Here is a 27,104-nt window from a genome sequence, read left to right on the forward strand (position 1 = left end):
GTACCTACTTCCTCCTTCATAAGATACCAGAATGCCTACTGATCGTTTACTCACCGTCCCATTCACTCACTCACTCAGTTCCTTGTCCGTCTATGCACTCACTCACTTCCTGTCTCTTCTGCTCATTCCACACATACTTGCTGAGTGCCCACCATCTGCCATGCACAGTGCCAGGCTCTGGGCACGGAATGTGGAGCACAGAGAGGGCTCAGGAGTTTACAGTCTGTCAGGGAAGAAAGCCGTTGATACAACAGTCACCAAGCCATGACAAATGCTGGCATAGTGCCTGTCGGAGGGTCTGGCCTGTCAGGAAAGCAGGGAGGGCCTCTCGGAGCAGGTGGCACTTGGGTTGAGGTCCAAAGGGCCATAAGTGGTGCATTAGTAGAAGAAGAGTGTGAAGGGTCTTGAAGGCACAGCTCAGGAGGCATGGGTGCAAGCCTGGTGTGAGCAGAAAGAGAGGGGTTAAGAGGCTGTGCCGCATTCATGGGCTCACCGTGTGCTGGGCTGATGGCTTACCAGGCACTGGGCTAGGCTCACGGATGAGTCACCCTCATCCCTGCCCGTCCAGGGCATCACTGTAACTGCGGAAAGGTAGGCACAGGGAGGGGGTAAGGCCGGCACTGAGAGACTCATCATTGCTGGACACTGCTCTCACTCAGGTGCAAAAATCAGGGCAGGCTGCTCAGAGGATTTGAACTGAGCCATGAAGAACTGATGGGATTTGACCTTGAGTAGGCAGATGGGGGTGATTCAGGAGAAGGGGTGAATGGGAGCTGAGGTATAGAGGTGAGGGGTTGTTGCAGGACTCAGATGGAAAACCTAGTGCAGTCTGGCTGGCCCACCCAAAGCGTGAAGATGGTTAATGGCAGATGAGATTGACCGGACCATGGGAGCCCACGAATGCTGGACAAAGGGGATCACACTTTGTCCTGCTTGTGGGGAATCTTGTAAAGTTTTCAAACGAGGAAGGGCACGACCCAACTGGGCTCAGGGCCAACAAACATGGTGGTGGGTGGGTGCAGGCTAGATTGGAGACAAGAGAGCAGAGTCAGGGAGACCAGAGGCTGCCCTGCTGGAAGTTGCCTTCTTTCTCTGACCCTCAAGGCCAGGGTGGCCCAGTCCAGAGTGACAGGGCCTGCCCTGTATGAGAGCAGCCCGTGGACATCAGGGGACTGGGGGCTGAGCTGTGGCCTCACACTGTGCTTCCCCTCAGGGTCGGAGTGTGTCGCCTCGTGCCTGGACCACAACAGCGAGTCCATCATTCTGCCAGTGAACGTGACTGTACGTGAAATCCCCCACTGGCTGAACCCCACCCGGGTGGAGGTGAGTGACAGAGCCGCCCCCCGTGGCGAGGGGAGGGCAGTGACCCTGTTGGACACTCGCTATGCCCCCAGCCCGCATCAGTCCTTGTATATATGTTGAATCATTGACTTGTCGCACCTGTCGTGTGGGGTGGGAACCGTTCACAGTCAGTTCTCCAGGTCCCTCCGAAGGACCTTTTACTTCCTGCTCCTCTGAATCCTGATGACAGCCTAGGAATAAGAGGACGGATGTCTCCAGTTTAGAGATGAGGAAACTGAGGCACCAAGAACCACACAGAAAGCAGAGTCAGCTCACAGACCCATGTATGTCTGACTGGGAAGTCTGTACTGGTAAGGATGATGCAGTCTGGCTTCTCTAGACGAGCCCTTAGAAGGCCTTCCACATTCCATGGCCTAGACTTTTGGGATCCTTCTCTGCGCTTACCTTCTTTGGTGGAAAGCACTTCTCCGCGCTTACCTCCTTTGGTGGAAAGCAGTTAATCTGCGATATGGGAATTAGTAACACCCACCGTTTATGAAGCACCCACTGTGTTCGCGTGCCCAGCACCCCGCACACAAGACTGCACTGAAACCTCAGAATCGCTGGATGGAGCAGGGGGCATGGCATCGCCTCCACCGCCTACTTTTGGACACTGAGCTCTCAGGAGTGCGAGGGCTCGAACCCAAGCTTGAGTCCAAGTGCAGTGCTCTTCCCACAGTGCCAAGCTGGCATGGTCCTGGCCAGAAGGCCACGTGGGCGCCTCCTCCTGGCACCCACTGCCATTGCCCAGGCCCACTTTGGGGCTGGCCACTCCCCCTCGTCACCTGATCTATCCGAGGCCCTAGAGGCTTTGTGGGACCCCACTCTTGCCCTCCAGGGCAGCGGGGATCCTGGGCCTCATGTAGCACCGGTTCCGGGCACTGGCTCACCCTGGAGAAGGTGAAGGAGGGAGGCAGGGCATGCAGGACGATGTTCGGCTATGTCCCTCCCGGCCAGGCTTTCTGCCCGCGGAGAGGGGAGGCCTTGCTGCCCTGCTGCAGATCTGCCTAGATAGCTAGGCAGAACCCGATACCGGGTGTACGGTTTCTCAAATGAGCTGAGGGCGTGATTGCGAGGGCTTACTCAGCACCCCGCCCGTGGAGCTGGCACTGGACTGGGCCGGCCTGCCCTGCTCCCCCGCGCACCCCAGCGTTCTTCTCCTTCCTCTTTCTCACCTACGGCCCTCTGCCCCACCTCCAACTGTAGTCCCTTCCCCCTGCCCCTGTCTCCGCTCTGTTTCTCTCTCGCCTCTCCCAAGACCTCTCTCGCCTTGTTCCGCCTCCCGCCCACCCGTGCTCTTGCCCCTCTATCTGCCCCTGACTCTCCCATGCATACCCGAGACAGCTCTGTCTCCCTAACCTCAAGCTCCTCATCTGTTTTCTGCCCTGAGCGTGCCTTTCCCCATCGCGAACCCAGAGTCCCCGTGTAGATTCTCACCGAATGCCCAGTGGATGCTGGTGTGCTATTACACACCTAGGGGCGCGCACAGAACCGCCAGGTCAGAATCTCAAGGAGGCTGGAGATCCAGCACAGGTCCCTGATTGTACAGATGGAGAAACTGAGCAGCAGAGAGGGAGGGGATGAGGCCAGGGTCACAAAGGATGAGAGCTGGGATCGTGCCATGCCATGCCTCCCCTCCCTCTGCCCTGCCCTGATTCCACATACCCAAAGGCAGGGGAATCACACTCCTCCACAGAGCAGACACAGGAGACCTCCCTCATGCCCCACTACCGGAGGTCTTCTCTGTCTGGGATTCAGACCAGTTTCCCCTGGCCCGGCTCCCACTCAGGCCTTTGCTCTGCCCCCTGGGTGAATTCCCACCCTTCCCTCTGTGAGCCTGGGCACTAAAGAGTTCAGTTATAATTCACTGTGAAATAAATCCAGGGATTTGAAAGCCTGCAAGTCCCCCCCCTTCCCCAGTTGCCCACCCGCTGCCTGCCTGCCTGCCCCAACCCCCACCCAGTTCCCTGGTCTGCCGGCCTTTATTGATGCTGGCCTACGGAGAGAGCCATAACGAGGTTCAGACCTCCACCGGTCTCCGGAGGCCTCATTATCCAGGAGGAAAAAAAAATGTGGTAGAAAAAGGGAGGAGGGTGAAGGGCAGAGATTGATGATTTCCAGGAATACGGCAGAAAAGCTGGCCTCTGCTGCGCCCTTGCCCCTTGTGTGACGAGAGCAACGTGGAAACAGAGCAGGCCCTGGGTAGCTCTGCTTTCTGAGGCCTGCCTCCCAGGGCCAGCACAAGGTAGATGGGTCGGGGCCAGGCTCTTTTCCAACTCCTGTCACCTTTGTCCCCGGGTGAGGACGTGCGAGGCCACGACTGATGTTTAATGGATGCCTCCTGTGAATCGGGCACTGGGTCAGCCTTTACTTACACCCGTCCCCTGACACAGTCCGTAAGGTAGGTCTTAGTGTCTCCATTTTTCCCGGAGAGTGAATGGCATCTCAGGGATGGAAGCCACTTGCCTAAGAGAAATTGAAGAGACACCCCGGCCAGTCTAATGCAGTTTTCTCCAGCTACCCGTGCCGTCTCTGTTCAATGCATAACAATGATAATAAAGGCAAAACGTTGACCGATGGCTTGCCAGGGACTGTGCTGGTAAATAGTTAACAACTGGCTGTCCGCCACTGCCTCCACCTCCGCCCCCTAAAATAACCGTATAGAACTCTGACTTGTAGCATTTGCTAATGACAGTGGTGTAAAGACTTCCCCCTGTGGCAGATGTCAGGTTCTCCAAGTTGCCCTCATCGCACACAATGTTGGGAAGGGACGGGCATTACCACCTCTCATGAGCCCACATGACAGGATCTATTTTAAGTACTTTACACGTATTGACCTGTATGACAAGAACAGTACCCACTTAGATGAGTAGAATCTCAACACTGAGGGCATGTGGCTAGTGCACCAGAACAGTGGCCTTTGCAAAGGGCAGCCCCACGGTCATCTTGCTTACAACGGTACTGCCCTTAGTGCTGAGTACACAGTGGGTTTCGCTAAATACTTAACGGTTGCAGGGTCAGGTGACCAAGGTTCTAGTGCAAACCCAGGCATCTTCTTGCTGTGTGTCCTTGGACAAATCCTATCATTTCTATAAGCTGCAGTTTCCCCAACTGTGGAATGAGACATAGTCCTGGATCAAGAGTCACAAACTCAAACACCCACAGGAACCAGGCAGGCAGGATAAATGGGTGAAGCAGGCCAGGCCTATCGTTCTGTATACTAAATACCTAGTCATATTATTCATAGTAGTAGCAATGTTTTACTGTACGTATTTCAGACAGACAGACTTAAAGAAAATAAATGCCCATGTACATACTATCCAACTTAAGAAATAAGAATTTTTAAATACAGCTGGAAGTTTTTCTTACTGAGATTTAACATATATGCTGATCCTTAGCAAGAGATTTGAGAAATTTGTATGTTTGCGGCCACTCCTGAAACCACTACCCAGGTCAGGGTCTGTGACTCCCCAAAGACCATCCCCTCCCCATGCCAGGCAATGGCTGCACCAATGAGATAAGTTCTACTGGGGGTTTCTTATTCCTTTTTATTGAGGTATAATTGACATATAAAATTATATTAGTTTCAGGTGTACTAAAATGTTTAGTTTTACTTTCAAAAACAAGAACACTGTGTCCCTTCATTTTTTTTTAAAGTTCTTTCCTTTGAAAGCCCCCACTCCCCCACCCCCACCCCCCACTTTTGGAAGTGACAGGGATATGGAAGATAGGGAGAAATCTTCCTCTTCTCTAATAAATGAGATGATACAAACTCAATGACAGATGGAAATGTCTCTTGGCTCCGGTGCTAGAGAGACTGCAGGGAATGGTAGAGACAGTGGTGAACTCTGGAAAACATCCTGCTTCCCAAGGGGGCTCTCTAGTCAAGTGTGGCAGTGTGGAAATGTATGCCTAGTATGACTAGAGTTTCCACTTTTTCTTGAGAAAAAATAAGAAATCTGGAGTCTTTAAAATGTAAAATCTCTTAATTTTTTAAAAAATACTGGCAAATAATTTTGACTTCTGTTAAGCACTTTGTGTGCCAAACTGAACATTTCTGTGGGTTGTGTAGCCTGGAAGCCGTTGGCTTGCAACCTTTGGATGAGATAGACTCCCAGCCCTGGGCATCTCGAATTCTGGGTGGCATTCTCTTAACCAGCCCCAAAGGAGCACCTCTAATCTGCCCTGCACCTTGACTGGGTCACAGCAAATGTAGTTCACAACCTCATAGGCTTGTAATTCTTCTAGGTACTTGAGACCTTGGATTTTATAATGGCTCCTGGAAAACAAAAAAAAGGATGGAAGGAGGGAGGAAAGGGAGGAGGAGAAGAACAGGATGGAGGAACTTAAGGGAAAAAAAGGAAGTCATCGTTTATTGAAGGCATCATTTACATAGGCATGGTTTGTTAGGCAGGTCAATAAATGCCACCTCATTTTGTCTCCACCATACCCCAGTGAGATCAGTAGGGTCACCATTTTACCCATGAGGAAGCTGAGGTTCTGAGGGCTTGTCACTGCCCAATTCACATAACTAATGTGGTTCAACCAGAATTTGAACCCAGCGCTAATTCTCCTGCATTTCATCATGCAAGGCAACCACCTTCCACATTATAAATCATAATTCAACACTTGCAGACAAAGGATGCAGAATTCTGTCCTTGGAAGAGAAGGCAGCACTGTGGGAAACCCTGTCAAGAGTCCACAAGGCAGAGATAGAATGGTTCTGAGTGGACATGAAGTCCAGTCTATCTGATGTATGGATGGAGATATTGTGTGCCCTGGAGGTGAAGCCCATGGATGGAGAGATGTGTCAGGGATCCAGTGATTTCTCATTCACTCATGCATCCACTCACTTGCTCATTGGTTCATTCACTCATTCAAAACCATTGATTATGCCCTTCTAAATGGCAGGCAGTCCTCAAACACCAGGCATACAGGGGTGGAAAATGCCTCAACTTTTAAAGAAAGCCAGAAGCTCCAGAACTGCTAACAAAGGCAAAAATAACTTAAATGGTAGAATTCACTCACAGTAAGGCTTGTAAATCAAGGACAGAATTAAGGAGAAAAGAGGGCTCATCCTAGAAGGTATTAGGAGGGGTATCTGATCTGAGCCTTAGGATGGGGAGGCTCTCTTACGATGCTTTCTCACAGGTCTTCAGCGCTGCCTGGGACCCATCTTCTCTGGGACTCATCTTTGAGACAGTCCTCCCCCACCTCTCTTTGTCTCATAGCCTCTGCACCTTTCTGAACCTTGGTCTTTCCGTCGGTCGAAAGAGTCAACTATTTTATACTCACAGTTTTGGGGGCTAGGACACCATAAGTGAGAATGCAGGGTTCCAAGTATAGACCTGGAAATCAGAGAGCCGTGGGCTTAATTCCTGACCGTCATTGCCTCTGTGTATGGTTGGGAGCAAGTTGTTTAACTCCTCTGTGCTCTGTTTCCTCCTGTGTAAACCAGACTCAAAAATAGTAGCACGCTCATAGTTATGGTGAGAATTAAGTAGATGAAGCCTCAAGCACAGGGAGTGTGTTGATGAGGACGAGGATAATGATGGCAGGGTGGGTGCCTGTGCTTTGCTGATGATGAGGTGACGACAGTAGTGCCGGTGGGTGCTAATGATGGCAGTGGTGGTAGCACTGGTGGCCTGGGTGTTGATGCTGACGGTCACTACAGCCAGGAAGACAGGGCGCTCTATTCTTCCTAAGCACACCCACCGTTGCCCAGGTAGGAAACGAAAGCCATCTTACAAAACCTGGTCTGAAACCTGGCCTGCCTCTCACTGGCATCCAGAGGAACAAGGCTGACGTTTGCGGGGCCCCATCTGGGATCTCCCACTTTGTGGTGTAAATAGCCTAGCCTTCCCTTCAGCTCCTGCCCCTTACCCGCTTCCCCGTTCTCCTCACATACAGAGAGGTCCTGTGGTGAGACAGGTAGGGCGTGCAGCCCAAAGGAATAGTGGAAAATCCAAAAGCCTTGGAAAGATAAATAGGCTCCTGCGGATAGTATAAAAGTCCTTTCTCTGAACTCACGTCAGGTAAACCTCAACTGACAGAAACTTGTACAACCACACCACGACACTCCTACAGACGGATTAAATTAGCTCTCAGATAAACAGGGGGAGGGATGGGCATCAAATCCCTCGTGGATCCTAACCCCGCTGTTTTCTATGACTCGAGCCGTTACCGAGTGCCCCTCCAAGCATCCCTGTTTTTTGGCTGGGGACAGACCCTCAGACCCAGAGATGAAAACCTGGATAAGGTGTCCCAGAGAATGAAAGCAGATGACTCTCCCCACTTCTGGCCCTGGGGCCAGGAAGCACAGGGCACCAAAGTAGCTGGAAGCTGGAAGAAAGGAACCCTGGACCTACTCACATTCCTTCATTTGGCCAACGTGTTTGCTGTGCTCCAGGCCTGGGCCTTGGGAGAGACAGAAATGTCTAAACCCAGGTCTTCGGTTAACCATTCCCATACCACTTATCTCAGTGCATCATCACAACAAGCCGATGACATGATTTTCAGGACCCATTTCACAGGCAGGAGAACCAAGCCTCAGAGTGGAAATTAAAGCAAATTCAAGTTGAATTGCGTCCACATCTGACTTACCTCAAAGCCCAATGTCCTTCCCATATATCACCTTTTCTAGGTGTAATGGGAGAAGGTAGACAGGGACAGTAGGGGCAGTAGGGGACTACGTAGTAGACTTCACCTTGCATGATTGATGGTCACATCCTCAAGTTACATTGTTTGTCCAAGACCTTAATTTAATTCCACCTACACTAAACTGGTCCTGTAAATTAAACACTGTGGTAGGCTTTGTAAGGGCTCTTCTGATACTCTAGAAGAGAGGAAGCCGAGTAAACAAAATACAGCCTATTGATAAAATCATCTCGATTTTGAGATGTAGCCATTCATTTATAGCAAAAATATTTTGTGGGCATCCTCCATGTGCCAGACGCCATGTTCCACGATCCAAGGGTGAACCAGAGATGATGTGTGGCAGAGAAGAAAGGCACAACCCAGTCTTAGCCAGATCTTTGAGTCATGTGATTCCCTTTGTTCCAAGCTCACCAAGAAACCTAGTTCCAGTTGGGTTCCCACAAAGGTCTGCCTTCATGGAGAAAAATGGGTTAGTCACATGTTTTTCTGTATTCTGGCCCATTTGTTCATTTCTTAACTAAAATTAATCAACTGGCACCCATCCAGGAGAGCGAGCCCTTATCATATAGACTTCCATGGCTGGTCCCTCACACAATTACCTCTCGTTGCAAATCTGAGCATTGCCTCCAGGTTATTTTTATTTCATTTTTTACAGAAATCATTGTAATTTTGGCGTGAAATGTAAGGCATCTATGGCAGAATAGAGAAAGGAGCTTCTGGGATCATTATGTTAGCCCCATTCCTAATGTTATTTACCTTTCTAGTTTTAGCTTTCTTTTTTCACCTCCTTTAAGAATTATCCTCCTATTGGGTTTTATGTTACGAGCTGCCTTAAATAATTTCCAAAACAAGTGCTTGCTTCCAAATCCCAGTTTCTTCACTAAACAGTTATGCAGCCAGGGGAATTTATTGTCCTTATGACCCGAGATTGATGCCCACCTCACCTCATGACGAGTAATAAATAAGATAATGCATAAAGTAATTAATACGAATGTACTCAATATATTTTAGTTGTCATTGTCGTAGTAATACTTATTATTATTAAAGGAGGCTATAAATAAATGCATATATGCATACCTATAAGCTCTGAGGGGGTTGGGGAAGGCACCACAGAGGAAGTAAGTCCTGAGCAGCAGTTTAAAAGATAACTGAAGATTCTCCAGGAGGCAAGATGGGGAAGGGCATTTCAGTGAAGGAGAACAGCCAGAACAAAGTCACAGGGGTGTGGGAGTACGGACAGTGTCAGGGGATTGTGAGCGGGCCCATATGGCATGGCGGCAGGTGGAGGCAGGGAGGGTTCTCTGTGTCTCCAAGGGTTCTGAACCAGCCCACTGCTCTCAAACTGTAGTATATATCAGAACCATCTGGCAGGCTTGTTTTTAAAATGTGGAGTCCCAGGCCCTGGCCCTGGAGGTTTGGATTCATTAGATCCGAAGCAGCTCTGAAAAATCTGCCTCCTTAATGTGCTCCCACAGTGCCCCTGATGAAGATGGTCCTCAGCACGTGCTTTGGGAAACCCTGCTCCACACTGCTCTCCCATCTTCCTGCTAGAGCCGGATATCCACTCTGCCTCATCTGCTTCCTCCCTCCACCCTCCCTCCACCAGCCAAGAATTTCCTGACGGGCCTTTCTAATCGCGTCTTCATCCTCCCAATTCTGTTTCTCTCCAGCCCCTATTCCTGCCGGGGAAATACAGAATCATGACACCCACAGCAAACACATATTATTGTGATCTTATGATTCCTGTTATTTACAAGTACCTGGGCAAATTATTCATCTAAATGCCAGGGTGAAATCAGGGCTTGGAAGATCCAAGAAGAGGTGGGGTGGTTGAATGTGAGATCACTGAAGAGATGACTTCCTTCCAGCCTCAAACTCATCTGACCGCTCTCTCCCTCTCTCTGCAGAGAGTTGTCTGCACGGCTGGTCTCAAGTGGTATCCTCACCCTGCTCTGATTCATTGTGTCAAAGGCTGTGAGGTGAGTCCCTAAAAATGATCCTGCTGTTGTTATCATCACCATTATTATTGTATATTAATCATGGCTGTCATTTGCTGTACCTACTAAGTGCTGTAACTATCCTTTTTAATAGACTTCTTGGACAGAGATGAGCAATCCGATTTTACAGATGGTGGAACTGAGGCACAGTTCAACAAACATACTCAAAAATACATTTAATGGATAACAGAATTGCGATTCCAAGCCAGGTTTTGCTGCTTCCTAAGCCTGTATTCAACATAATACTGCATCTGTAAAAGGGAGGGAGGCCATATTGATTTTGCATCTTTAATATGCCAGGCACATTACCCAGATTATCACATTTAACCTTTACAGAACCACAGGAAGCATTTTTTTTCTTTCTAATTCCTACTTTACTGCTGACCATTACTAAAAGATCACTTCCTTTTGCTACATGTTTGTCATTCACTTATTCTTCGACCCCAGAATTAATATGGACATCTTAGACCCGACCATAGGCTGAAAGTGGAAAATCCTCTCTGACTTCGCAGTTGAACTGTTCCCTGGAGTTTGAAATGATGATCTGTCTCTGTCTCAGTGACAAACCTAGGGAGGGACAGGGTACTTAGGATGTCATGTGTATTCTTAAGGGGGCACTGTCTATGGAACTAAGAGATATTTCTGTGGACCCCAAGTCCTTTGTGGTTCTTCTCAGCTGACAGTGAAAAGGAGGCCCCAAATTCCATCCGGGTGGATGAACACTTATCTGCGGTGCCCCCAGAGCCCACTCAGGAAAATGCAGGTGAAAAGGACTATATTGTGCTTTAGAAAACTTTGTGGGTTTTTTTTAAATTTATATATTTATTTTGAGAGAGAGAATGGGAAGGGCAGAGAGAAATGGGGAGAGAGAATCCCAAGCAGTCTCCACGCCCAGTGTGGAGCCCAACCCAGGACTGGAACTCGGGAACCACGAACCTTGAGATCATGACCTGAGCTGAAATCAAGAGTTGGACACTTAAGTGACTGAGACATCCAGGTGCCCCATAGAAAACTTTGATGAAATTCTTAGAATGTCAGAGCCAGAAATGCTCTTCTAGATGATCTAAACCTGATTTTTTATTTTAAAGATGAGGAAACTAGGACCGAGATAGTAGCCAAATCTAAAATTTGATGGAATGCCAAAATTGGAAGGGTTCTTAGTATGATCTAATTTAGTGTGATCTACTCAATGCTTATATGGAGTGGAAAATGAGGGTCAGAGAGGGGATGGACTGCCCAAAGTTGCACAGCATAAAAGCCACAGAACCAAAGCATGAACCTGGGTCTCCTGACTCCAGCCCAGTGCTTTTTCTCCTCCACTAGGCCACCTCCCACCCATGAAACACCTCGGAACTGCAAGTGTCACAGGACAGTCCCTGGGTCACACTTTTGTTTCTGTGCATTGGTTAGGAGCTCCCTATAGCATCTTCTCAGGGCACTTGACACTGAAGTCTTTAAGAACCTCCATTCTTCCAAGATTCAGCCAGGAATGGCAAAATCAAGGCCAAGGCCCAGGCCCTGTGGCTGTTGCTTCCTTCCATCTCTCTGGATCGGTCCAGTGCTTTGCGAAAAGGAAGCTTGGATTACCTGGGCGCTTGTTCTGCTGAGTTGGCGGTCTGGGCAGCCAGTGTGACAGCAGAATTCGATCCCTCCTTTGACTCAGCACTGGGGCCTAGGAGACCCTCACCTGTCAGGCTCCGAGCACTGCCAATGATGCTTATCGCCTTTGCCCTTGTAGGTGCTCCTCCTCTCCTTTACTCCTCAGCTTAGAGCTAATAGTTTGCCTCTTACCTGGGGCTGAAAACAATGCCTGGAAGAGATACAAATGCTGGGCCCAGGAAGGAGCCATCAACCTGGAGTGTCTAGAGGTAGCCAAGACTGAGAAAGGGTTTTGAGACTCCTGAGCCCTCTACCCACCCCTCTGCCCCCACCGTATCCAAAGTGGTCATTCACTCACTCATGCGTCAGAGCTTCACTGATGCCTGTTACCTGCCCAGCACTACTCTGCATTCTGGGAACACCATGATCTTAGTCAAGTGAAAATAGTAACTATGCTCTTCCTGACTCATCTGTGGTATCTCCTTGCCCCTTGTCCATCCGTGTATCCGTTCCTGAGGTTTTACTCAGTAAACATGTAAGGAATGTATATTTGATACAGTTTTGCTCAAATTGCCACACGTTTTGCTAGAAAATCTAGGATGCAAAAATAAATGACACACATTCCCATCCATCAGGAACTCATAGTGTAGTAAAGGAGATAGACAAAGAGAGAATTCTTAAAGATGTACCAAGGGCTGTATCCAAAACAAGTACAAGAAGCTGTAGAAACACAGAATATCCAGGGGGAATTAGAGAAGGCATTTTGGAGGGATGAGGTTTGAACTAGATCCTGAAGGTTCAATTCCTCACCTGAACATATTAGTAATAGTAGTAGCCATGAGAAATACCAGCGATGGAAAAAAAAAATCTCTAAGTAGTGAAGTTTTTCACATGTTATTTGCTGTCTCTAGAAAGTCTCCCTTCTCTACGCTCATCTAATTAACCCCTGCATGTCTTCGGATCCCAGCCAAAACGTCATTTCCTTAGGGACACCTTCACAGAGCTCCCCGATTAGGTTCAGTCCTCTTTAACAACATCACGTACCTTTCCTCCATAGGTCTTATCAGAGTTGAAATTGGCCAATTAGATGTGTGATTATTTGATTAAAGCTTGCCTGCTCACTGAAGTGTAAGGTCTGGAGGAGTAGGAGCTCGATCTATATTGACTCACTATTATGTCTTTTTCTTTAGCATAGTGTATCACACATCATAAGCATTCAGTAAATATGGTTAAATACAAGATGGATGCGTAGATGGGTGGACAGATGCATGGATGTGCCACAGGAAAGGACACACAGCTAGTGATGAGACTGGAGATTTTTTCAGGGGCTAAATGATAATAACAACAACAACAACAACAATAATAATAATAATAATTAAAAGAACCAGTTTCATTTATTTATTTTTTCTTCTTCTTTTCTAGCTATTCCTTTACCAAACCAGTTCCTTTTATTCTAAGGAAGGTGCATTAGGTTTCCTTCCTTCATGTATTTGATATAAGAAAGACCCTAAAGATCAGAGCCCATAGGCAGGTCTCCTAAGGCACAGAGAAGAACCAAGGGCTTATCCTTTGTTGTTTGTGCCTCTCAGCTCAAATATGAATGTGATAATGTGTTCATTACGGCAGGTGCACAGCAGAGCCACGCTTGTTTTCATAGCCATGCACCTGTGCACACATACATCTGAGAACAGCTCTTGCCTGTTCTTGGTTCTGTCTTGCTAAGATGCTTTTAGACCCTAACAGGATAGTGAGGAAATGGAATCTGGCATCATGAGTTGGGGGCGCAAAGGCTCTGTGAATTTGGGGCAGAGATGCAAAAGCCAGGGATGCCACGGGGGTGGGGGTGACTCTTTGTGGAGCTCAGTTCTCCCCATAACAGTCAGGATGCAAAGGAGAGACCATTGGATCAGAGGGGTTGTGTTGAGATGCAATGGTCTTAGCCAACTGATGACACCTTTCCCATCAGTGAGTCACTGAGCATTAGAGGACCCATCCTGAACTTTAATTAGAGTGGTTTTGCTTTCAACTGCTTTCTATAGTAAAGGGTCATATGGTATTATTTTTGATGGGGCAAGGGGTATGCTTATTGTTTTGAGAAATCAGTGGACCTAGCCTACCTCCCTATTTCATTGTGCTAGGAGTCTTGAGGCCCAGGGAAGATAACCCAGTTAACCAAAATCACCAAGTAACCCCTCCAGTTCACTGGGGTTTGTTAGACTAGAGCCCAGATTTTCCAAACCCCTGACAACTGCATTTCCACTATGCCAATGCAATCTATTCAATTTCATAAACATCTCTAAGAGCCAAAGTTGTGCCCAGCATTAAAATAGGCGATAGGGAGACAAAGATGAACTGGATGTTGCCCACATCTTCAATGAGCTCACAGTCTTATACCAGCTACATGTTCATAAACAGAAAACAGTGGCTAAGTGCTCAGATGGGGAATAAAAAAGTGTTAGGGGGTTTGCAGATACTCCTGACTTTCCTGTAAGATTTCCCTGGGTTCAGATCAGTAATGACTTAACTCTGTCATCTTTTCCTGATTTTTGTAGCACCACAGAGTTGGAGGAGCACAGGGAAGAAAAGCAACAAATCAGTATGTGCTAGATATAGGCTAGAATGGCAAAGAAAAAAATATGAAGCCAACTTAGATTTAAATCACTGCTCTGCCCTGCCAGTGTGATCTTGGCTGGGCACTTTTCTTGCTCTGAGCCTCAGAATCATCTGAAAAGAGGGAAGAGCAAAGCTTACCTCACATGTTATTTGGAGAACAAAGACAACAAACACATAAAGCACGTGACGTTAAGTACATCTGTACTCCAGTGCTAGAGGAGAGGGAGCCCACAATCACATACGGACAATTGTGCCAAATTCCTATGAATTCTTACTTTTGATCTTTACAATTCTGGGTAGATTGCATGCAGCTTATATTTTATTATAAATCGTGTGTCTAATTACCTACTACTAGGAAAAGTAGGGGGAAGGTGCTCAAATTTTCTAATCTTTTCGTGAAGTAAAATGAGTCCTGCTTTGGAAAGATGTAAGTGATCTATCCTGTGGCTTTGCATACTCATACAAGTGTGTCCACCAGCGTAACCATAATTTAGTCGGGGAAAACTCAGCTAGATAAGTCTTTAAAAATGGTAGAAGCGATAACTGGTCTAAGAGGGTGTTGAGACTTGAAGCCAGGTAGGCTGTCTGCAGAGGTTTTTAAAAGGTTGAGAGATAGCTAGACAACCGCAGGGCCATCGCTCACCCACTCAGGATGCTAACAGGCCTCCTTCCCTTCTGCCTCTCTCCCCCTTTGTAGCCCTTCATGGGAGACAATTACTGTGATGCCATCAACAACCGGGCTTTCTGCAACTACGATGGTGGGGACTGCTGTGCCTCTACGGTGAAGACCAAAAAGGTAGGCCCCTGGGCACCGCCTCCTGCAGGCCTGCCCAGCTTCCCAGCCAGGATCACCCTACATGCTGGATAACCTAGTGCCTTGGTTGTGTCAGCACTTGCTCACAAGCTGTACTGTACTGTATTTTTTTTTTTTTTATTCTTTTAGGCAGTAGTTGAGCTAATGTCATGTGCTGGGCCTTGAGCTAGGTGGGAAGGTTCATGGATGATCTTTGCAGATGTGGTTCCTCACCCTCAAAGCTTAGAGCCAGGTATGGAAGCAGACAAATACAAGAGTCATCAATACTTTGGGATGAGGAGGATAGAGCACTTTGAGGCCCCAGGCCAGGGGTTGGAGAAGGCTCTACAGAGGGATCAGCATGGAAGCTGAAACTTGAGAGATAAAGAGAAGGATCAGGGAGGTGGCCAGGAAAAGAATTCCTGGGGCATGTAAAATCCTAGAGAGAAGTTGCATTTTTAGGCTGTATGGCTAAAGTCTAGGGGAAGAGAGAAGATGGGACATTTCTACCAAGGTAAGTCATAGCCTTTGATTATTCTGTAATCTCTTGTTTCTCACATCTAATTTTTATAAAATTAGCAGGGGTGGTCTTGGTTGTGATTTTCTTCCTTGGCATATTAAGATGTAATAGGAGTGATTCAAGTGTTTGTAGTAAAACCTGAATATTTGACTATCACGTGTATCTACCAGTCACAGAAGAGTGGCCACCTCCACTTTCTTCCTGATGAGTGCTGGGGAAGAGGTGGGTCCACCAGGGCAACCCAAGTTGAGAGCACTCTTGTGATGAATATGTTCATGGGAAGCTATTTCTGTTTTTATATTCATCAATACTCTGAGCCAAAAAATCATTTGAGCTCATCTCTCTCTCTTTAAAGAAGGGAGAACTTTGTTCCTAAGACGGGTCAGTCAGTCTTAGCTGACGAGGTGTCTGTGATCATGTGGTCCAAACTTTTCATTTCATAATGGGGCACTGAGGCCCATAGAGGAGGAATGATTTGTCTATGGTGGCAGAGGGAGTGATAGAGCAAGGCTCCTGGCTTGCTACTTAAATACCTTTATATTGTACCATCCTTAAAAGAATTAGTTCCTTTAAGAATGATGCTCTGACCCTAGAATGCATGGATAAACAGGGTAAGACCCAAGGAACACACTCAAACTCCATTTTTTGGTTGATGACTAGGGCTGCTGGGGCTCTCTGGGATCAGCCAGTCTTGTATGGGCAACGTTTCAGGATGCCTGCCCTTCTTTTCTGTTTTAAACACTGAAGGTAAACGCTTTCTGCCCGAATACAGTTGAATAAAATTCATTGTCTATTAATGAATTTTCTATTAATGAATTTGTTTTGTATTTATTCACTCATTTCTATTCATTAGTAGAAAGTGAATTTTATTTTTCTCCCGGGTACGAAACAATACATATTCTACTTTTTGGAAAATCCAGAAAGTAGAACACCACCATCACTGCTGATCTTACAACCCAAAACAGCCATTGCTTTCCTTCTGGAGTATTTTGTGTGTGTGTTTAAGTGTGTGGGTATTTGCGCCTGTGTATATGTCACTGCATTTCCAGCTTGCAATCTTGTTTTGTTTTTACTTAGCACAGGAAATCTTACACGTAAGAATATGGTCTGACATTATTACAAATTTCCCAGCCATAGTTTTTCCTCTATTATTATTTATCACAGGGTTGTGATGTATTGTAATTTGTGTAACCATTCCCCTCTGGCTATTATTTTTAACTCTTGGGTTCAGTTTCTCACAACGATAAATAATGATGCTTGTGAATATATTTGCAGGTAAATATTTTTCTAGCTCTTATTATTCCTTCACGATTGATTTTTAGAATTGAAAGGACTAGGATAAGAGGTGCGAGCATTTATAAGGCTCTTGATACATGTTGCCAAATGAATAGCATACAATAGTGTCAATTTCACTCGTTGGAATGAGCCATTTGCGAAAGTGAATGGACAATGAGGTTTGTGTTTTAAATAGAAGTTTGTGTAGAATTATGACACATCATTCATGTGACACCATCAGCTGGAGTAAGAGCAGCTCCGATTAAAAGAATTTTCCTACCAACTATAACTTATATACAAAAACATTAAAAAAAAAACTAATTTATTTTTATTGGGAAACTTCCTTAAATGGATTGCTGTTTCTACAGAGTGCATGGTAGGAACATGAAGTCATGAGACTGGGGTTCAGGTGCAGATTCCAAATTATTACAGTCACTTGCAAAAATATATGCATGTACACCATATGGCCACTTTGGCTCTCTATTCCTATACTGGGTTCGGGTGCAACAATTTCAGACATCAGGGCCCTTAGGTGAGTACTGCCTCTTTAGTGAGAGACCCAGAGTCCATTCTCTGGCAGTTCTGCATATGCTTCATAGTCATTGCTTTTCCACCCACGTTATGTATGTAATTTTGGCCTTTTGTGTTAAAAGATCCCCTTCTTTAAACTGGTGATCCTTCTTGTCGGCCAAGTTTCCTTCGTTCAGTGAGACGCATGTTCCTTGAGCATTTGTGTGGGCCCAGCACTGTCCCGGACTGTGTGCACTTTCCAGAGTCCAGATAGACTGACACCTGCCCTTGTGAAGCGCACAGTCTATTAAGGGAGCCAGGTGTTAAGCAGTGAGGTATACAACCACACCTCGTAGTGCTTTTGTGCAAGGGCAGTAAAGGACAGGTGCAGGATCTTTTGGAGAGCAGCGTGAAGGTGGGAGAAAGCTGCTTTGGAGGTGACATTTACATGGAGCCCTGGAGAATGAGCAGCTCTCCTGGAGGAGGTGAGCAGTGGTGGAAGACAGGATGGAGAGGGCTGTAAGAACCATGTGGGGAGCATGGGTTACAGAGCCTGACCTTCTCTTCTGGCGCACACGGCTTTGCTGTAGTTGTTCCTTGTTCGCAGCGTTTGGTGCTTTCTTCACATTGGGGATTCCTGGAAGTCTGACGTCTGGAGGAGAAGTGTGTCTCAAATTAAACTCACACTTCCTACAATTTAAATTCCCCAATTTAACTTCTGAGTAAACTCCAGCTTCTTGAATGCATTAACACTCTCTCGTACACACCCAACTCTGCTTCCTGCAGTAGACTGGGTTCTAGAGACAGCAGGTGGAGAAACAGAGGATGAAAAAGATACCCCTAAGTGAACTGTCCCCTCTGTCAGACATCCTGCCAGACACGTGTCCTCTGTGACCTTCTTTAATCCCCATGTCAGCTCTGACAGGTCACTATTACCTCTGCTGCACAGGTGAAGCAGTTTGGGCCCCAAGCACCAACAGGACTTTTGCTTGAGGTCACTTGGCCACAACTGCCGAGGCCCAAATTCGAACCCAGTTCTCCCTGACTCAGGAGCCCAGCTCTTGCTCCTGCATGGGGCTGAGTCCTCAGTGCGCATGAGCGTGACCATCCCAGTTCTTGTTGGAGACAATTCACCATGAACCCCGACTGCCAGGGAACCTTGGACGTGGGACTCCTCCCCTTGGCCAAGGTGAAAGCAGCCCTTCCCAGCAGTGAAGACAGGGTGGGGAGTCATCGAGGCTCCCAGCCTTGCCAGCCATCCCTGACGTCCCAGACAGCAGTTTCCTCTGAGTGGAAAAAAGTCCTGGTTTCTGTCTCCAGCTTCCACAGCAGGAAGCCTCTGATGGCAGGAGAGGGGCCAGAGGCTGGCTTCCTTCCTCTCATTCCCTGCCCCTTACTGGTGGCCTTGTTTCATTCCTACCTGAACTCTTGGCCTCAGCCACCCATCGTGGGGAGTTCCCTGCCCACAAGCACCCAGCCTAGCATTCAGGAACTTACTTCATGCACCTTCCTCAATTACAGTAATTCCATTAATGGTGCACATTAATGGTGCCTTGTCAGGGTTAGAGTCTCTGCATATTATCTCCCTTTGAGATACCCAATAAGATAGACTCTGTTGAAGCTCAGAGAGGGTGAACTCACTTTTACAAGGTGACACAGCCGTGGGTAAGAGTCAGGATTTCCTTATTCCAAACAATCGTCATTACTATTTTTTGAGAGCTTATGATTTGCCAAGCATAGTGGTGATCGTTTTTGCACGTGTCATTTCATTTCATCACGCAGCAGCCCCATTGTAGGTGTTGTTATCCTCATCTTGTAGACAATGCAGCTGAGGCTGAGAAGGGCCAAGGTCCCACAGCCAGCAGGTGGTAGGACTGAGATGCAAATCTCGTGAGTCTAGACTGTGAGGCATCTGCCTCTAACCCCTGTTCTGGACATCTAGATGTAATGAGCTTGCAGCTTCCCCCCTTCCCCTGGCGGGTGGGCTTCTTCCTTCCTAGTGCTCCTAGAGAGCTGTCCTGGGTATGAACTTAAGGCCCATGGGTAAGCAAGCATTCAGCATCTTCTCCCACATTTCCTTCTAGCCAACTCTCTACCGAACCCTCTTCCCAGTCACCAGGCCTGGGGACTCCTGGTCAGATGGCCCAGAATGTCAGTCTGCTCCCTCCATCCTTCCTCCCTTTGTCTGTCTGTCCAGACACCAGCTGTTCCCCACATCTGCCTTGTGGGGTGACCTGGGCCCAGCTGGCAGACAAGAGCAAGACTATGCAGGAAACTCCGTCTGACAGGGGTGACCGGTTTCCCATCCAGACACCTGTCTGCAGTGCAAGGCAGACAGGAAGGGGCAGGACTCAGCTTCTCAGCATGTCAGTTTATTATTTTCCTGTTTGGAGCCTTGAGGAGTCTCGAATACAGAGCAGATTTCCAGAACGGTCGCTTCAGTAATTTACCCTCATAACAAAACAAAAAAAAAATCATTTATAATTGGAATCATTCTCAGTAAGCATGTGTTGGAGCTTTAAGGGAAGAAGGGGAAACAGCCTTAACTTATTCAACATAGCAAGGCTTTGTAAGGCGTGGTGGCCTGGAACACTAGTTATGGTCATGTTTCAGACAGCTGCTAAGGGACTAATTGTGGAAGATGTCTGGGAAGTTGGGGTGGAGTCCCAGTTCTGTGACTTAGTTCTGTGACCCTGGGCAGGCCAGTCTCACCTTCGGTTTTTTATCTCTTGACATCTGGATTATATTCATGTCTAGGGCTTTTCCACATGGCTCCCTGAGGGACTTGGCTATCGAGTCAGAATCTGAGGGCTATTTGGGGCAGAGACCAGTAAAGATTAAGGAGAGATTAATCCCAGAAACCGGTCTCAGCACAGGATGGCATGCCTAACTGATGACATTAAGTATAGGGTTGCCATATTGATTTGCTAAATCTAAGTGAAAACAACGTGGTTTCTTAGGAAAGGACATTATACCGAAATGAAGCCCATTGGTATAAGGAGGCTAGTGACTCTATAATACATGAGAAGATAATAAACATCATTAGATGGACAGCAGCCTTCTTCGCTGAGTGGTCCATGCTAAAGGGTTGGGTATTGGGTTGCAGAGTTGGTGATGTCCATCAGTGGGTCTTACATCTCTCCTTAGGAACTAGAATGGTCCTCCTAAAACAAGTCTTGTGGTATCACTCCTCTGTGCAAAGCCCTTCACAGTTCTTCCAATGGCCTATAAGGCCCTATGTGTTCTGCCTACCCCCATTACTTCTGTGGCCTCACTCCCTACTCTCAGTAGTCTCCCTCACTTGACTCTAGCCCTCTGAACTCCTCACCATCCAGCCAGGCATCCTTCTACCTACAGACTTTGTCACTGGCTCCTTCGTTGGCTGAGAACATTCTTCTCCATTCATCCAACATGACTCACTCCCTCACCTCCTCCAAGTCTTTGCTGAAGTGTCAAATTCTCAATGAGGCCCACCCTGACCACCCACCTTACACTATCCCTTACACACCCATTTGCTTTGGATTCTACTTTTTTTCTTTGGTTTAAGACCCTTATCACCTTGGCACATGCTATAAAATGTATTTACTGTCTCGGAATCTGTACCCTCTTGTTGATAAAATGAACATTTCATGAGGTCAAGAATATACATCCATTTGCTCACTGATGGATCCCTGGTTCTGACGTACCCCACTGGTGAGCACCTGCTATGTATGTGACATACACTGTTCTAGGCCACAAGATGGACCTAGTCCCAACCATGCTGAGTTTATTTAGAGTATATTAAGTGCCAACAGAGACAGAGCAAGTGAGGGAAGCTGACAAAGCTCCCTGGAGAAGGCAACACCAAAGGTGAGATATGAAAGGGACAGTAAATCTTAGCCAGGTTAAAGGAGTTGGGGGAGGACCAGAGACAAGGATGTGAGGGCAGTGTTTGTGGCAGAGGGCACAGTCTTTGCAAAGGCCCAGATGTAAGGGAGCATATTAAGGAAACTACATTTCCCTAAGTGTTGCTAGAGCACAGGGTGAGAGGGGATGTAAGTAGTAAGAGGTAAGAAATGAGCCTTGAATGGGCTTTTATAAACCAAGCCAGGGAATCTGAACTTTATCCACAGAGCCAAGGAGTGTTCAATGATTCTAAGCATTGAACTAGTCTAGAGGATCCTAGAAGGCTTCTTGGAAGAGGGGCTAGATGTGTTTACCTTGAAAGATTAGTAAGAGATAACAAGAAGATGACTAAAGAGACTATACTAATTCCTCGTCCACCAAATCATTGGCTTCTGGAGTGTTATGATTTTCCCTGTTTGGGATGGAGCTTTGAATTCTCCATGCAGAGAAATCAGACACTACTTTATTTTGTTTTTTGAGTAAACATGCATTTCATCTGTAAATGGCTTATCGAGGAACTATGTCCACAAGAACACCTAATACATGGTGTTAGTGTAGACTGATAGGAGTTGTAAGTATTAGATACTTATTTTAGTTTGATCCTATTCAGACCCATCTGTCCCTCAAAGTTCCCATTCTCATAACCATTGTCAACATACATCATCATGACCACCATCAACAGCAACATCCCCAATATCGCTATTACCGTCACCCTCATTATCACCATCATGTATTGAGCACATGTTTTATGCCCATATACCATGCTAGGTGCTTTACTTGAATTTTATACTTTATCCAAAATACTTCTAATGGACAGGCCTGTCATTGCCTCCATTTTACAGAGAAACTGAAGCCCCCAAAACGAAAATAACTTGCCTAACAGCATAAGGAATCAAACCCAAGTCTCATTCCCTTTTCTCTCCCTTACTCTCTCTCCCCGTATCCATATGACCACTTTATCCACATTTAAACACGCCTCTGTATTCACTGACTCCTCCATACCCTGTACCAGGCAGGTATCTACCCTGCCTCCAAAGAGCTTACGGGGAGTCCGTGTACTTGCATCACACCTTGGTCTACTTGATCTCATTACATCTGTCGACACCGTGAAGTCCCTGAGACTCAGAGTGGTGAAGTGATGTGCCCAAGCTCCCATGGTGGGCGTGTGGGCAGTCAAGGCGTTCTGGCGTTCAGCATAGGACGCGTGTTGCTCCCCACACTGCACACTCTCTGCTTGTGACCTCCCCGTTGAGTCTGAGTCACAATCCTGCCCCTGCCTGTCTCCCGGCCTCAGAGGAGACCTGCAGCCAGGACCTTGTGGTACATCTGCCTGGGCTGCATTCCTGAGCCACTGAAATGCACACACACACACACACACACACACGTGGAGGTGTTATCCTGGGCAACTCACCCCAAGGAGAAACCCCTGTCCCTGAGCACCATCTCCAGTACAGAGGAGAAAAGGAGAGACTCGTGGCTTTTGGTCATTGACCTGGGCTTGTTGACAGAATCCTAGAGTAGGTGGCCAAGCCATTTATGGGATAGCCTAGCCACACGGTGCTGGGAATCCCACATGTAAACTGGCCACCATGGCGTTTGTGCTGTGGGTGGTAGGTTTTCTTGGGAGCCCATCTGGGGGAGAAGGTAGGAAGCTGCTTGGGGAATTTCCCAGGAAACCTGGGAATTGCGTTCAGAGCTGACTTTACCAGGAATGTGACCCTTTTTTCCATGTCTCAGTTTCTTTCTCTATAAAAAGGGGACCCTGACTCCTGCTCCACCTGCCTCCTGGGGGGTCGGTACCAAGGAGTGGTTACAAACAGGGATGCAGATCTCAGGCCAGCCGCCAGCCAAGTGACTCACCCCTGTGCATCTTCGTTTCCTCTAAGATGTAAAATGGGGCTGGTAAGAATAGCTACCTTATTAGGGTTGCTGGGAGGAGTGAGTGAGACAGCGCACATTGGGTTAACTCAGGCAAGCACATACTAAGGGATAAAAGGCTATTGGCTATCAAAAGACACAGCAGCAGTCAGCCTGGCCAGGTTGTGAAGGAGGAGGCTTTTTACTCTCACCTGCTGAAAAGCTCTCAGTGTTTGGAGTGGACTTTAGAATCCTACACCGTCTAGTTACTGACTGGTAGTGAGGCCCAGGGTGAGTTTGTTTTCTTTTAAACTTTCTGAAGCCTCTATTTTCTCACCTACAGGATGGGTAGCTAATAGCGACAGCCTCACAGCATTGTGCAGTGTGGACTAGCCAGCACATTAGGAATTATCCGGCATGTGGAAGGGCCGCAGGAAGTGGTACCATGTGTGTAAAGTGTTGTTCACTGCGGTGGACCCGTGTCAGACCTGGGAAGTAGGTAGAGCTGACAGTCTCTACCCTTCTGTTCCCACTTGCCACGGAGGATGCTTGTGACAAGAGAGGATCCCAAGGCAGGCTCTGAACAGGCACTTTGCTAAGATGCAAGAGGAAGGATGGGAGGAGGAAACAAGAGGCTGTACGTCTGTTCTGCACTAGGGCTTCTGCGAGCTGGTTATTTTATGGACTCCTCACCAGAACCCTGCGAGGTCTTTCCAAGGACCCTTGCCTTACAGATGGGGACATGAAGTCCCCAGGGGGCAAGGACTTGCTGGAAAAGCGGCACCTAGGTGGAGCCCACACCTGAACTTGTCTGCCTCCCAAACTCCTAGCAAGGGCTCGGTAAATGCAGCTGTATTTACAAGCATGCAGTGAAGATAAGGAGGCTCCAGATCTGCCTCCTGAGGCCAAACCTTCTAGACTTTGTTATTCTGATCGGGGTTCCTTCCCTCAGTTTCCAGACTTGTTTCTCTGGGAAAATGCCAAAACTGCCCTGGCTGACTTGGGGAGGAAAGGGAGTGGCCATGCCGTGCTCACTTCACCAGGGGTGGCCACACTGGCTTAGAGAAACTAACTGGTGACGGGGCCCTGCCAGCTGGTGATAAATGGACAAACTAGTAGAACTGGGGATGGCAGAAAGGGTAACATGCAAGACAGGGTTTGTGGAGAAAGCCTAAATTTCTGCATCCTTTCTGGCCAGGGCTTTTGCCTTCTGCCTTTCTCAGATGAGAAGGATTTTCAGACATATGGGAAGGTAGAGAGCATTAGAATCAAATCTTAATGTACAGGTAGGGAAAATGAAGCCCAGAGAAGGGAAGTAACATGTACACACTCACATAGAGAGTGAGTGCAACAGCAGAGGGTCCCTGCCTTGTGTTCTGGGTGCATATTCGTGCATTCATTTGTTCCTCTGTTCAAGGGTCCGTTGAGTGCCTGTTATGTGATGTATAAAGACTCAGGTCAACAACAGACATGGTCCTTGCTCAGACTGAGCTGGCATACAAGTACAGAAGCATTTCAGAATGAGATGACGTGATAGGAGATGAAGGTGATGATGCGATCTTTGGTCAGACAAATGAGGGAGGAGGTGAGACTTGAGACAAAGACCTGAAGAATGGAGGAGCAGCTGGCCAGGAAAGAGCAGTGAGGGGAGAGGAAGGTTGATGGCTAGAGACTTGCTCAGATGGTGGTTCCCTTATGGAGGCTGTTGGACAGTGTCATCCCAGCCAACAGGAGGAAAGGTCACAGAAGGGGTTCATTTAGAAGAAAACGATGCTAATGATCCACACAACCTTCTGAATTTGTGTTCTATTACAGAAAGCCTTATCTGTTCAGTAATTCCAGGTTATCTGCCAATAATTATGTTTAATTTTGTAAGGTATACAACAGTGATCTCGTACTTTGGTGTCACTTTTTCCATAAAATTTGGATTATGGGCAAAAAAAAAAGGTAGGAAAACAATTGTAGTATTTGAGGAACCAATAAATAAATAAGCCACCAAGAGTCAGGAAGAGAAAGGGGCCAGAGGTGTCCAAGAAGTGTGTGTGAAGATCAGATCATGCAAGGCCTTGAACTCATGGTAAGGACTTTGGGTCTTATTCTAAGAGATCTGTTCAATTTTTGCCTGTGTGAGACGCAGCAGGAAGCTCTTTCTCTTTTAAGCTTTTCTCTCTCTCTTTAAGAGAGAGAAATCAGATGTGAGACTCTCTCTAATGGGTCCTAGAGCCCAGTGAGAAAGAATTATAGAGAGAACTCTGCACAGGACATTAGAGGTAACCGGATCATTCTAATGTTAGCATGTGGCAAGGACAGGAGAAGAGACTAGATAAAGGAAAGGGTTGAGTTGAGGACAAAGAAGCCGCTGAAGTCAGGGAGGTGGGAGAAGGGGACAACAGGCAGCAAAGGTGTCACCGATGGTGAAATGTGAGCTGGCGGGAAATCTGATTCAGCACAAGCATCTCCTGAGTGTGAGGCCACGTGCTGGGGCTTCTGGATGTTTACTTGTGTTTGGACTTCACAACCGTATGAAATGTGCGGTCTTTTTAAAAATCACCCTTTTATGGATATAGAATCTGAGGGTCATGGCAGTGGAGAGATTTTCCCCAAATTGCTCAGTGACTGTGAATCCAGCAAGGAGACCAGTCCAGGCCTCCTGGCTCCCATGATGGTACTCTCCCCATTTGACCTCAGCTGTTAGATTCGGACTTGGCCCCACCATCAGTTTCCCCACTTGGACTGGAGAATTTCCTCTATGTCGTTTAGAGGCTATGGAAGGATATTCTAGATTAGAAGGCACAGCCTTCACAAAGGCATGACAACTAGGTAGTCGGTGTCCTGAACAGGGAACAGCAAGTAGTTGTAAGCAGAAAGACACTGCGTGGAAGAAGCATCTATGAGAACGCTTAGCATTCTCGTGAATGCTTATGAATTTTTTAAATGTTTATTTTCGAAAGTGAGAGAGAGGCACTAGTTGGGGAGGGGGAGAGAGAGAGGGAGACAGCGGATCCAGAGCAAGCCTGTGCTGACAGCAGAGAGCCCAACACAGGGCGCGAACTCATGAGCCATGAGACCGTGACCTGAGACAAAGTCTAACACTCAAACGACTGAGCCACCCAGGCACCCCTGAATGCTTATGAATTTAAATTGAAAAGAGAAACAGAGATGTGCTAGTCATGGGTACAATGAAAGAGTCAGAGAGAGGTGGAGAAATGAACATTCATTCATTCTATGGCTTAAGCTCTGAGAAAACAAGAATGAACAAAACAGACATGGTTCCTGCCTCACTGAGGGAGAGAGATATCTATCAATTGATGGATCGATCCATCGATGCACTGAGCATATGCCAAGAACTGTGCTATATGTTTTTCATCAGTTCCCTTATCCCTCATCACAACCTCAGGAGGTATATGCTTTCATTATGCCCATTTAATGAATGAATTAACTGAGGCTCAGAGAAGTTGTCACATGCTCAAGCTCACACCAGTAGATGAGAGGGCTGGGGCTTATACTTCAATCTTCCATTTTAAATCACTGCAAAATTGCAGGATGGAAAGAGGTTGAGAGGGAGGGAGGGAGGGAAGGCAGGCCAAGAGGCAGAGAGAAGAGTTAGATACACAGAATGAGTCCACAAGCCAGGAGGACAAAGATGTTCCCTGAGACTGTGTGAGCACTTGGAGACCCTGCCGAGGCAGGAGGCGAATGAGGTTATTACACCCATCTGCGCAGATGGGGGCCCCCTGGGAAAAGTTATATGCAAATACCATGATGCAATGAGGTGAAATCCTCTTGCGTTAGCCCAGGCTGGGCCTGGCTCAAGCAGGGCTTGCACTGTGCCCTTTGGGAAGACCGGTCATCTGCTGCACGGGGAAGACATTCGCGCTTTCAGTTTCTAGAAAGGAAAGCCAGATCAAGGTCCCAGAACGTGTGAAGGGATGGAAAAGTTTTTACATTTTTTTCACAGCTTTTGTTACATGTGTATAACAACTCATGTTGTATACCTCTCAGCTTTTCTTTCTCACTCAAAATCTCCTCAACAGCCTTCAACCAAAATTTGGGATTT

General features: G+C 47.2%; 1 protein-coding gene across 1 annotated transcript in view; it reads left to right on the top strand.

Annotated features, from left to right (window-relative positions):
* Window positions 1-27,104, top strand: part of PAPPA (pappalysin 1) — a gene marked incomplete at its 5' end in the record, with an annotated part of 244,324 nt that overhangs the window by 209,410 nt on the left and 7,810 nt on the right. Inside the window, 3 exons of the mRNA XM_049629607.1 lie at window positions 1,214-1,323; window positions 9,906-9,977; window positions 14,905-15,003. Coding sequence (XP_049485564.1) covers window positions 1,214-1,323; window positions 9,906-9,977; window positions 14,905-15,003 — 281 coding nt within the window. The remainder of the gene's footprint in view (window positions 1-1,213; window positions 1,324-9,905; window positions 9,978-14,904; window positions 15,004-27,104) is intronic.

The sequence above is a fragment of the Panthera uncia genome, chromosome D4 (genome assembly GCF_023721935.1).
Source record: "Panthera uncia isolate 11264 chromosome D4, Puncia_PCG_1.0, whole genome shotgun sequence".
Taxonomy (NCBI): domain Eukaryota; kingdom Metazoa; phylum Chordata; class Mammalia; order Carnivora; family Felidae; genus Panthera; species Panthera uncia.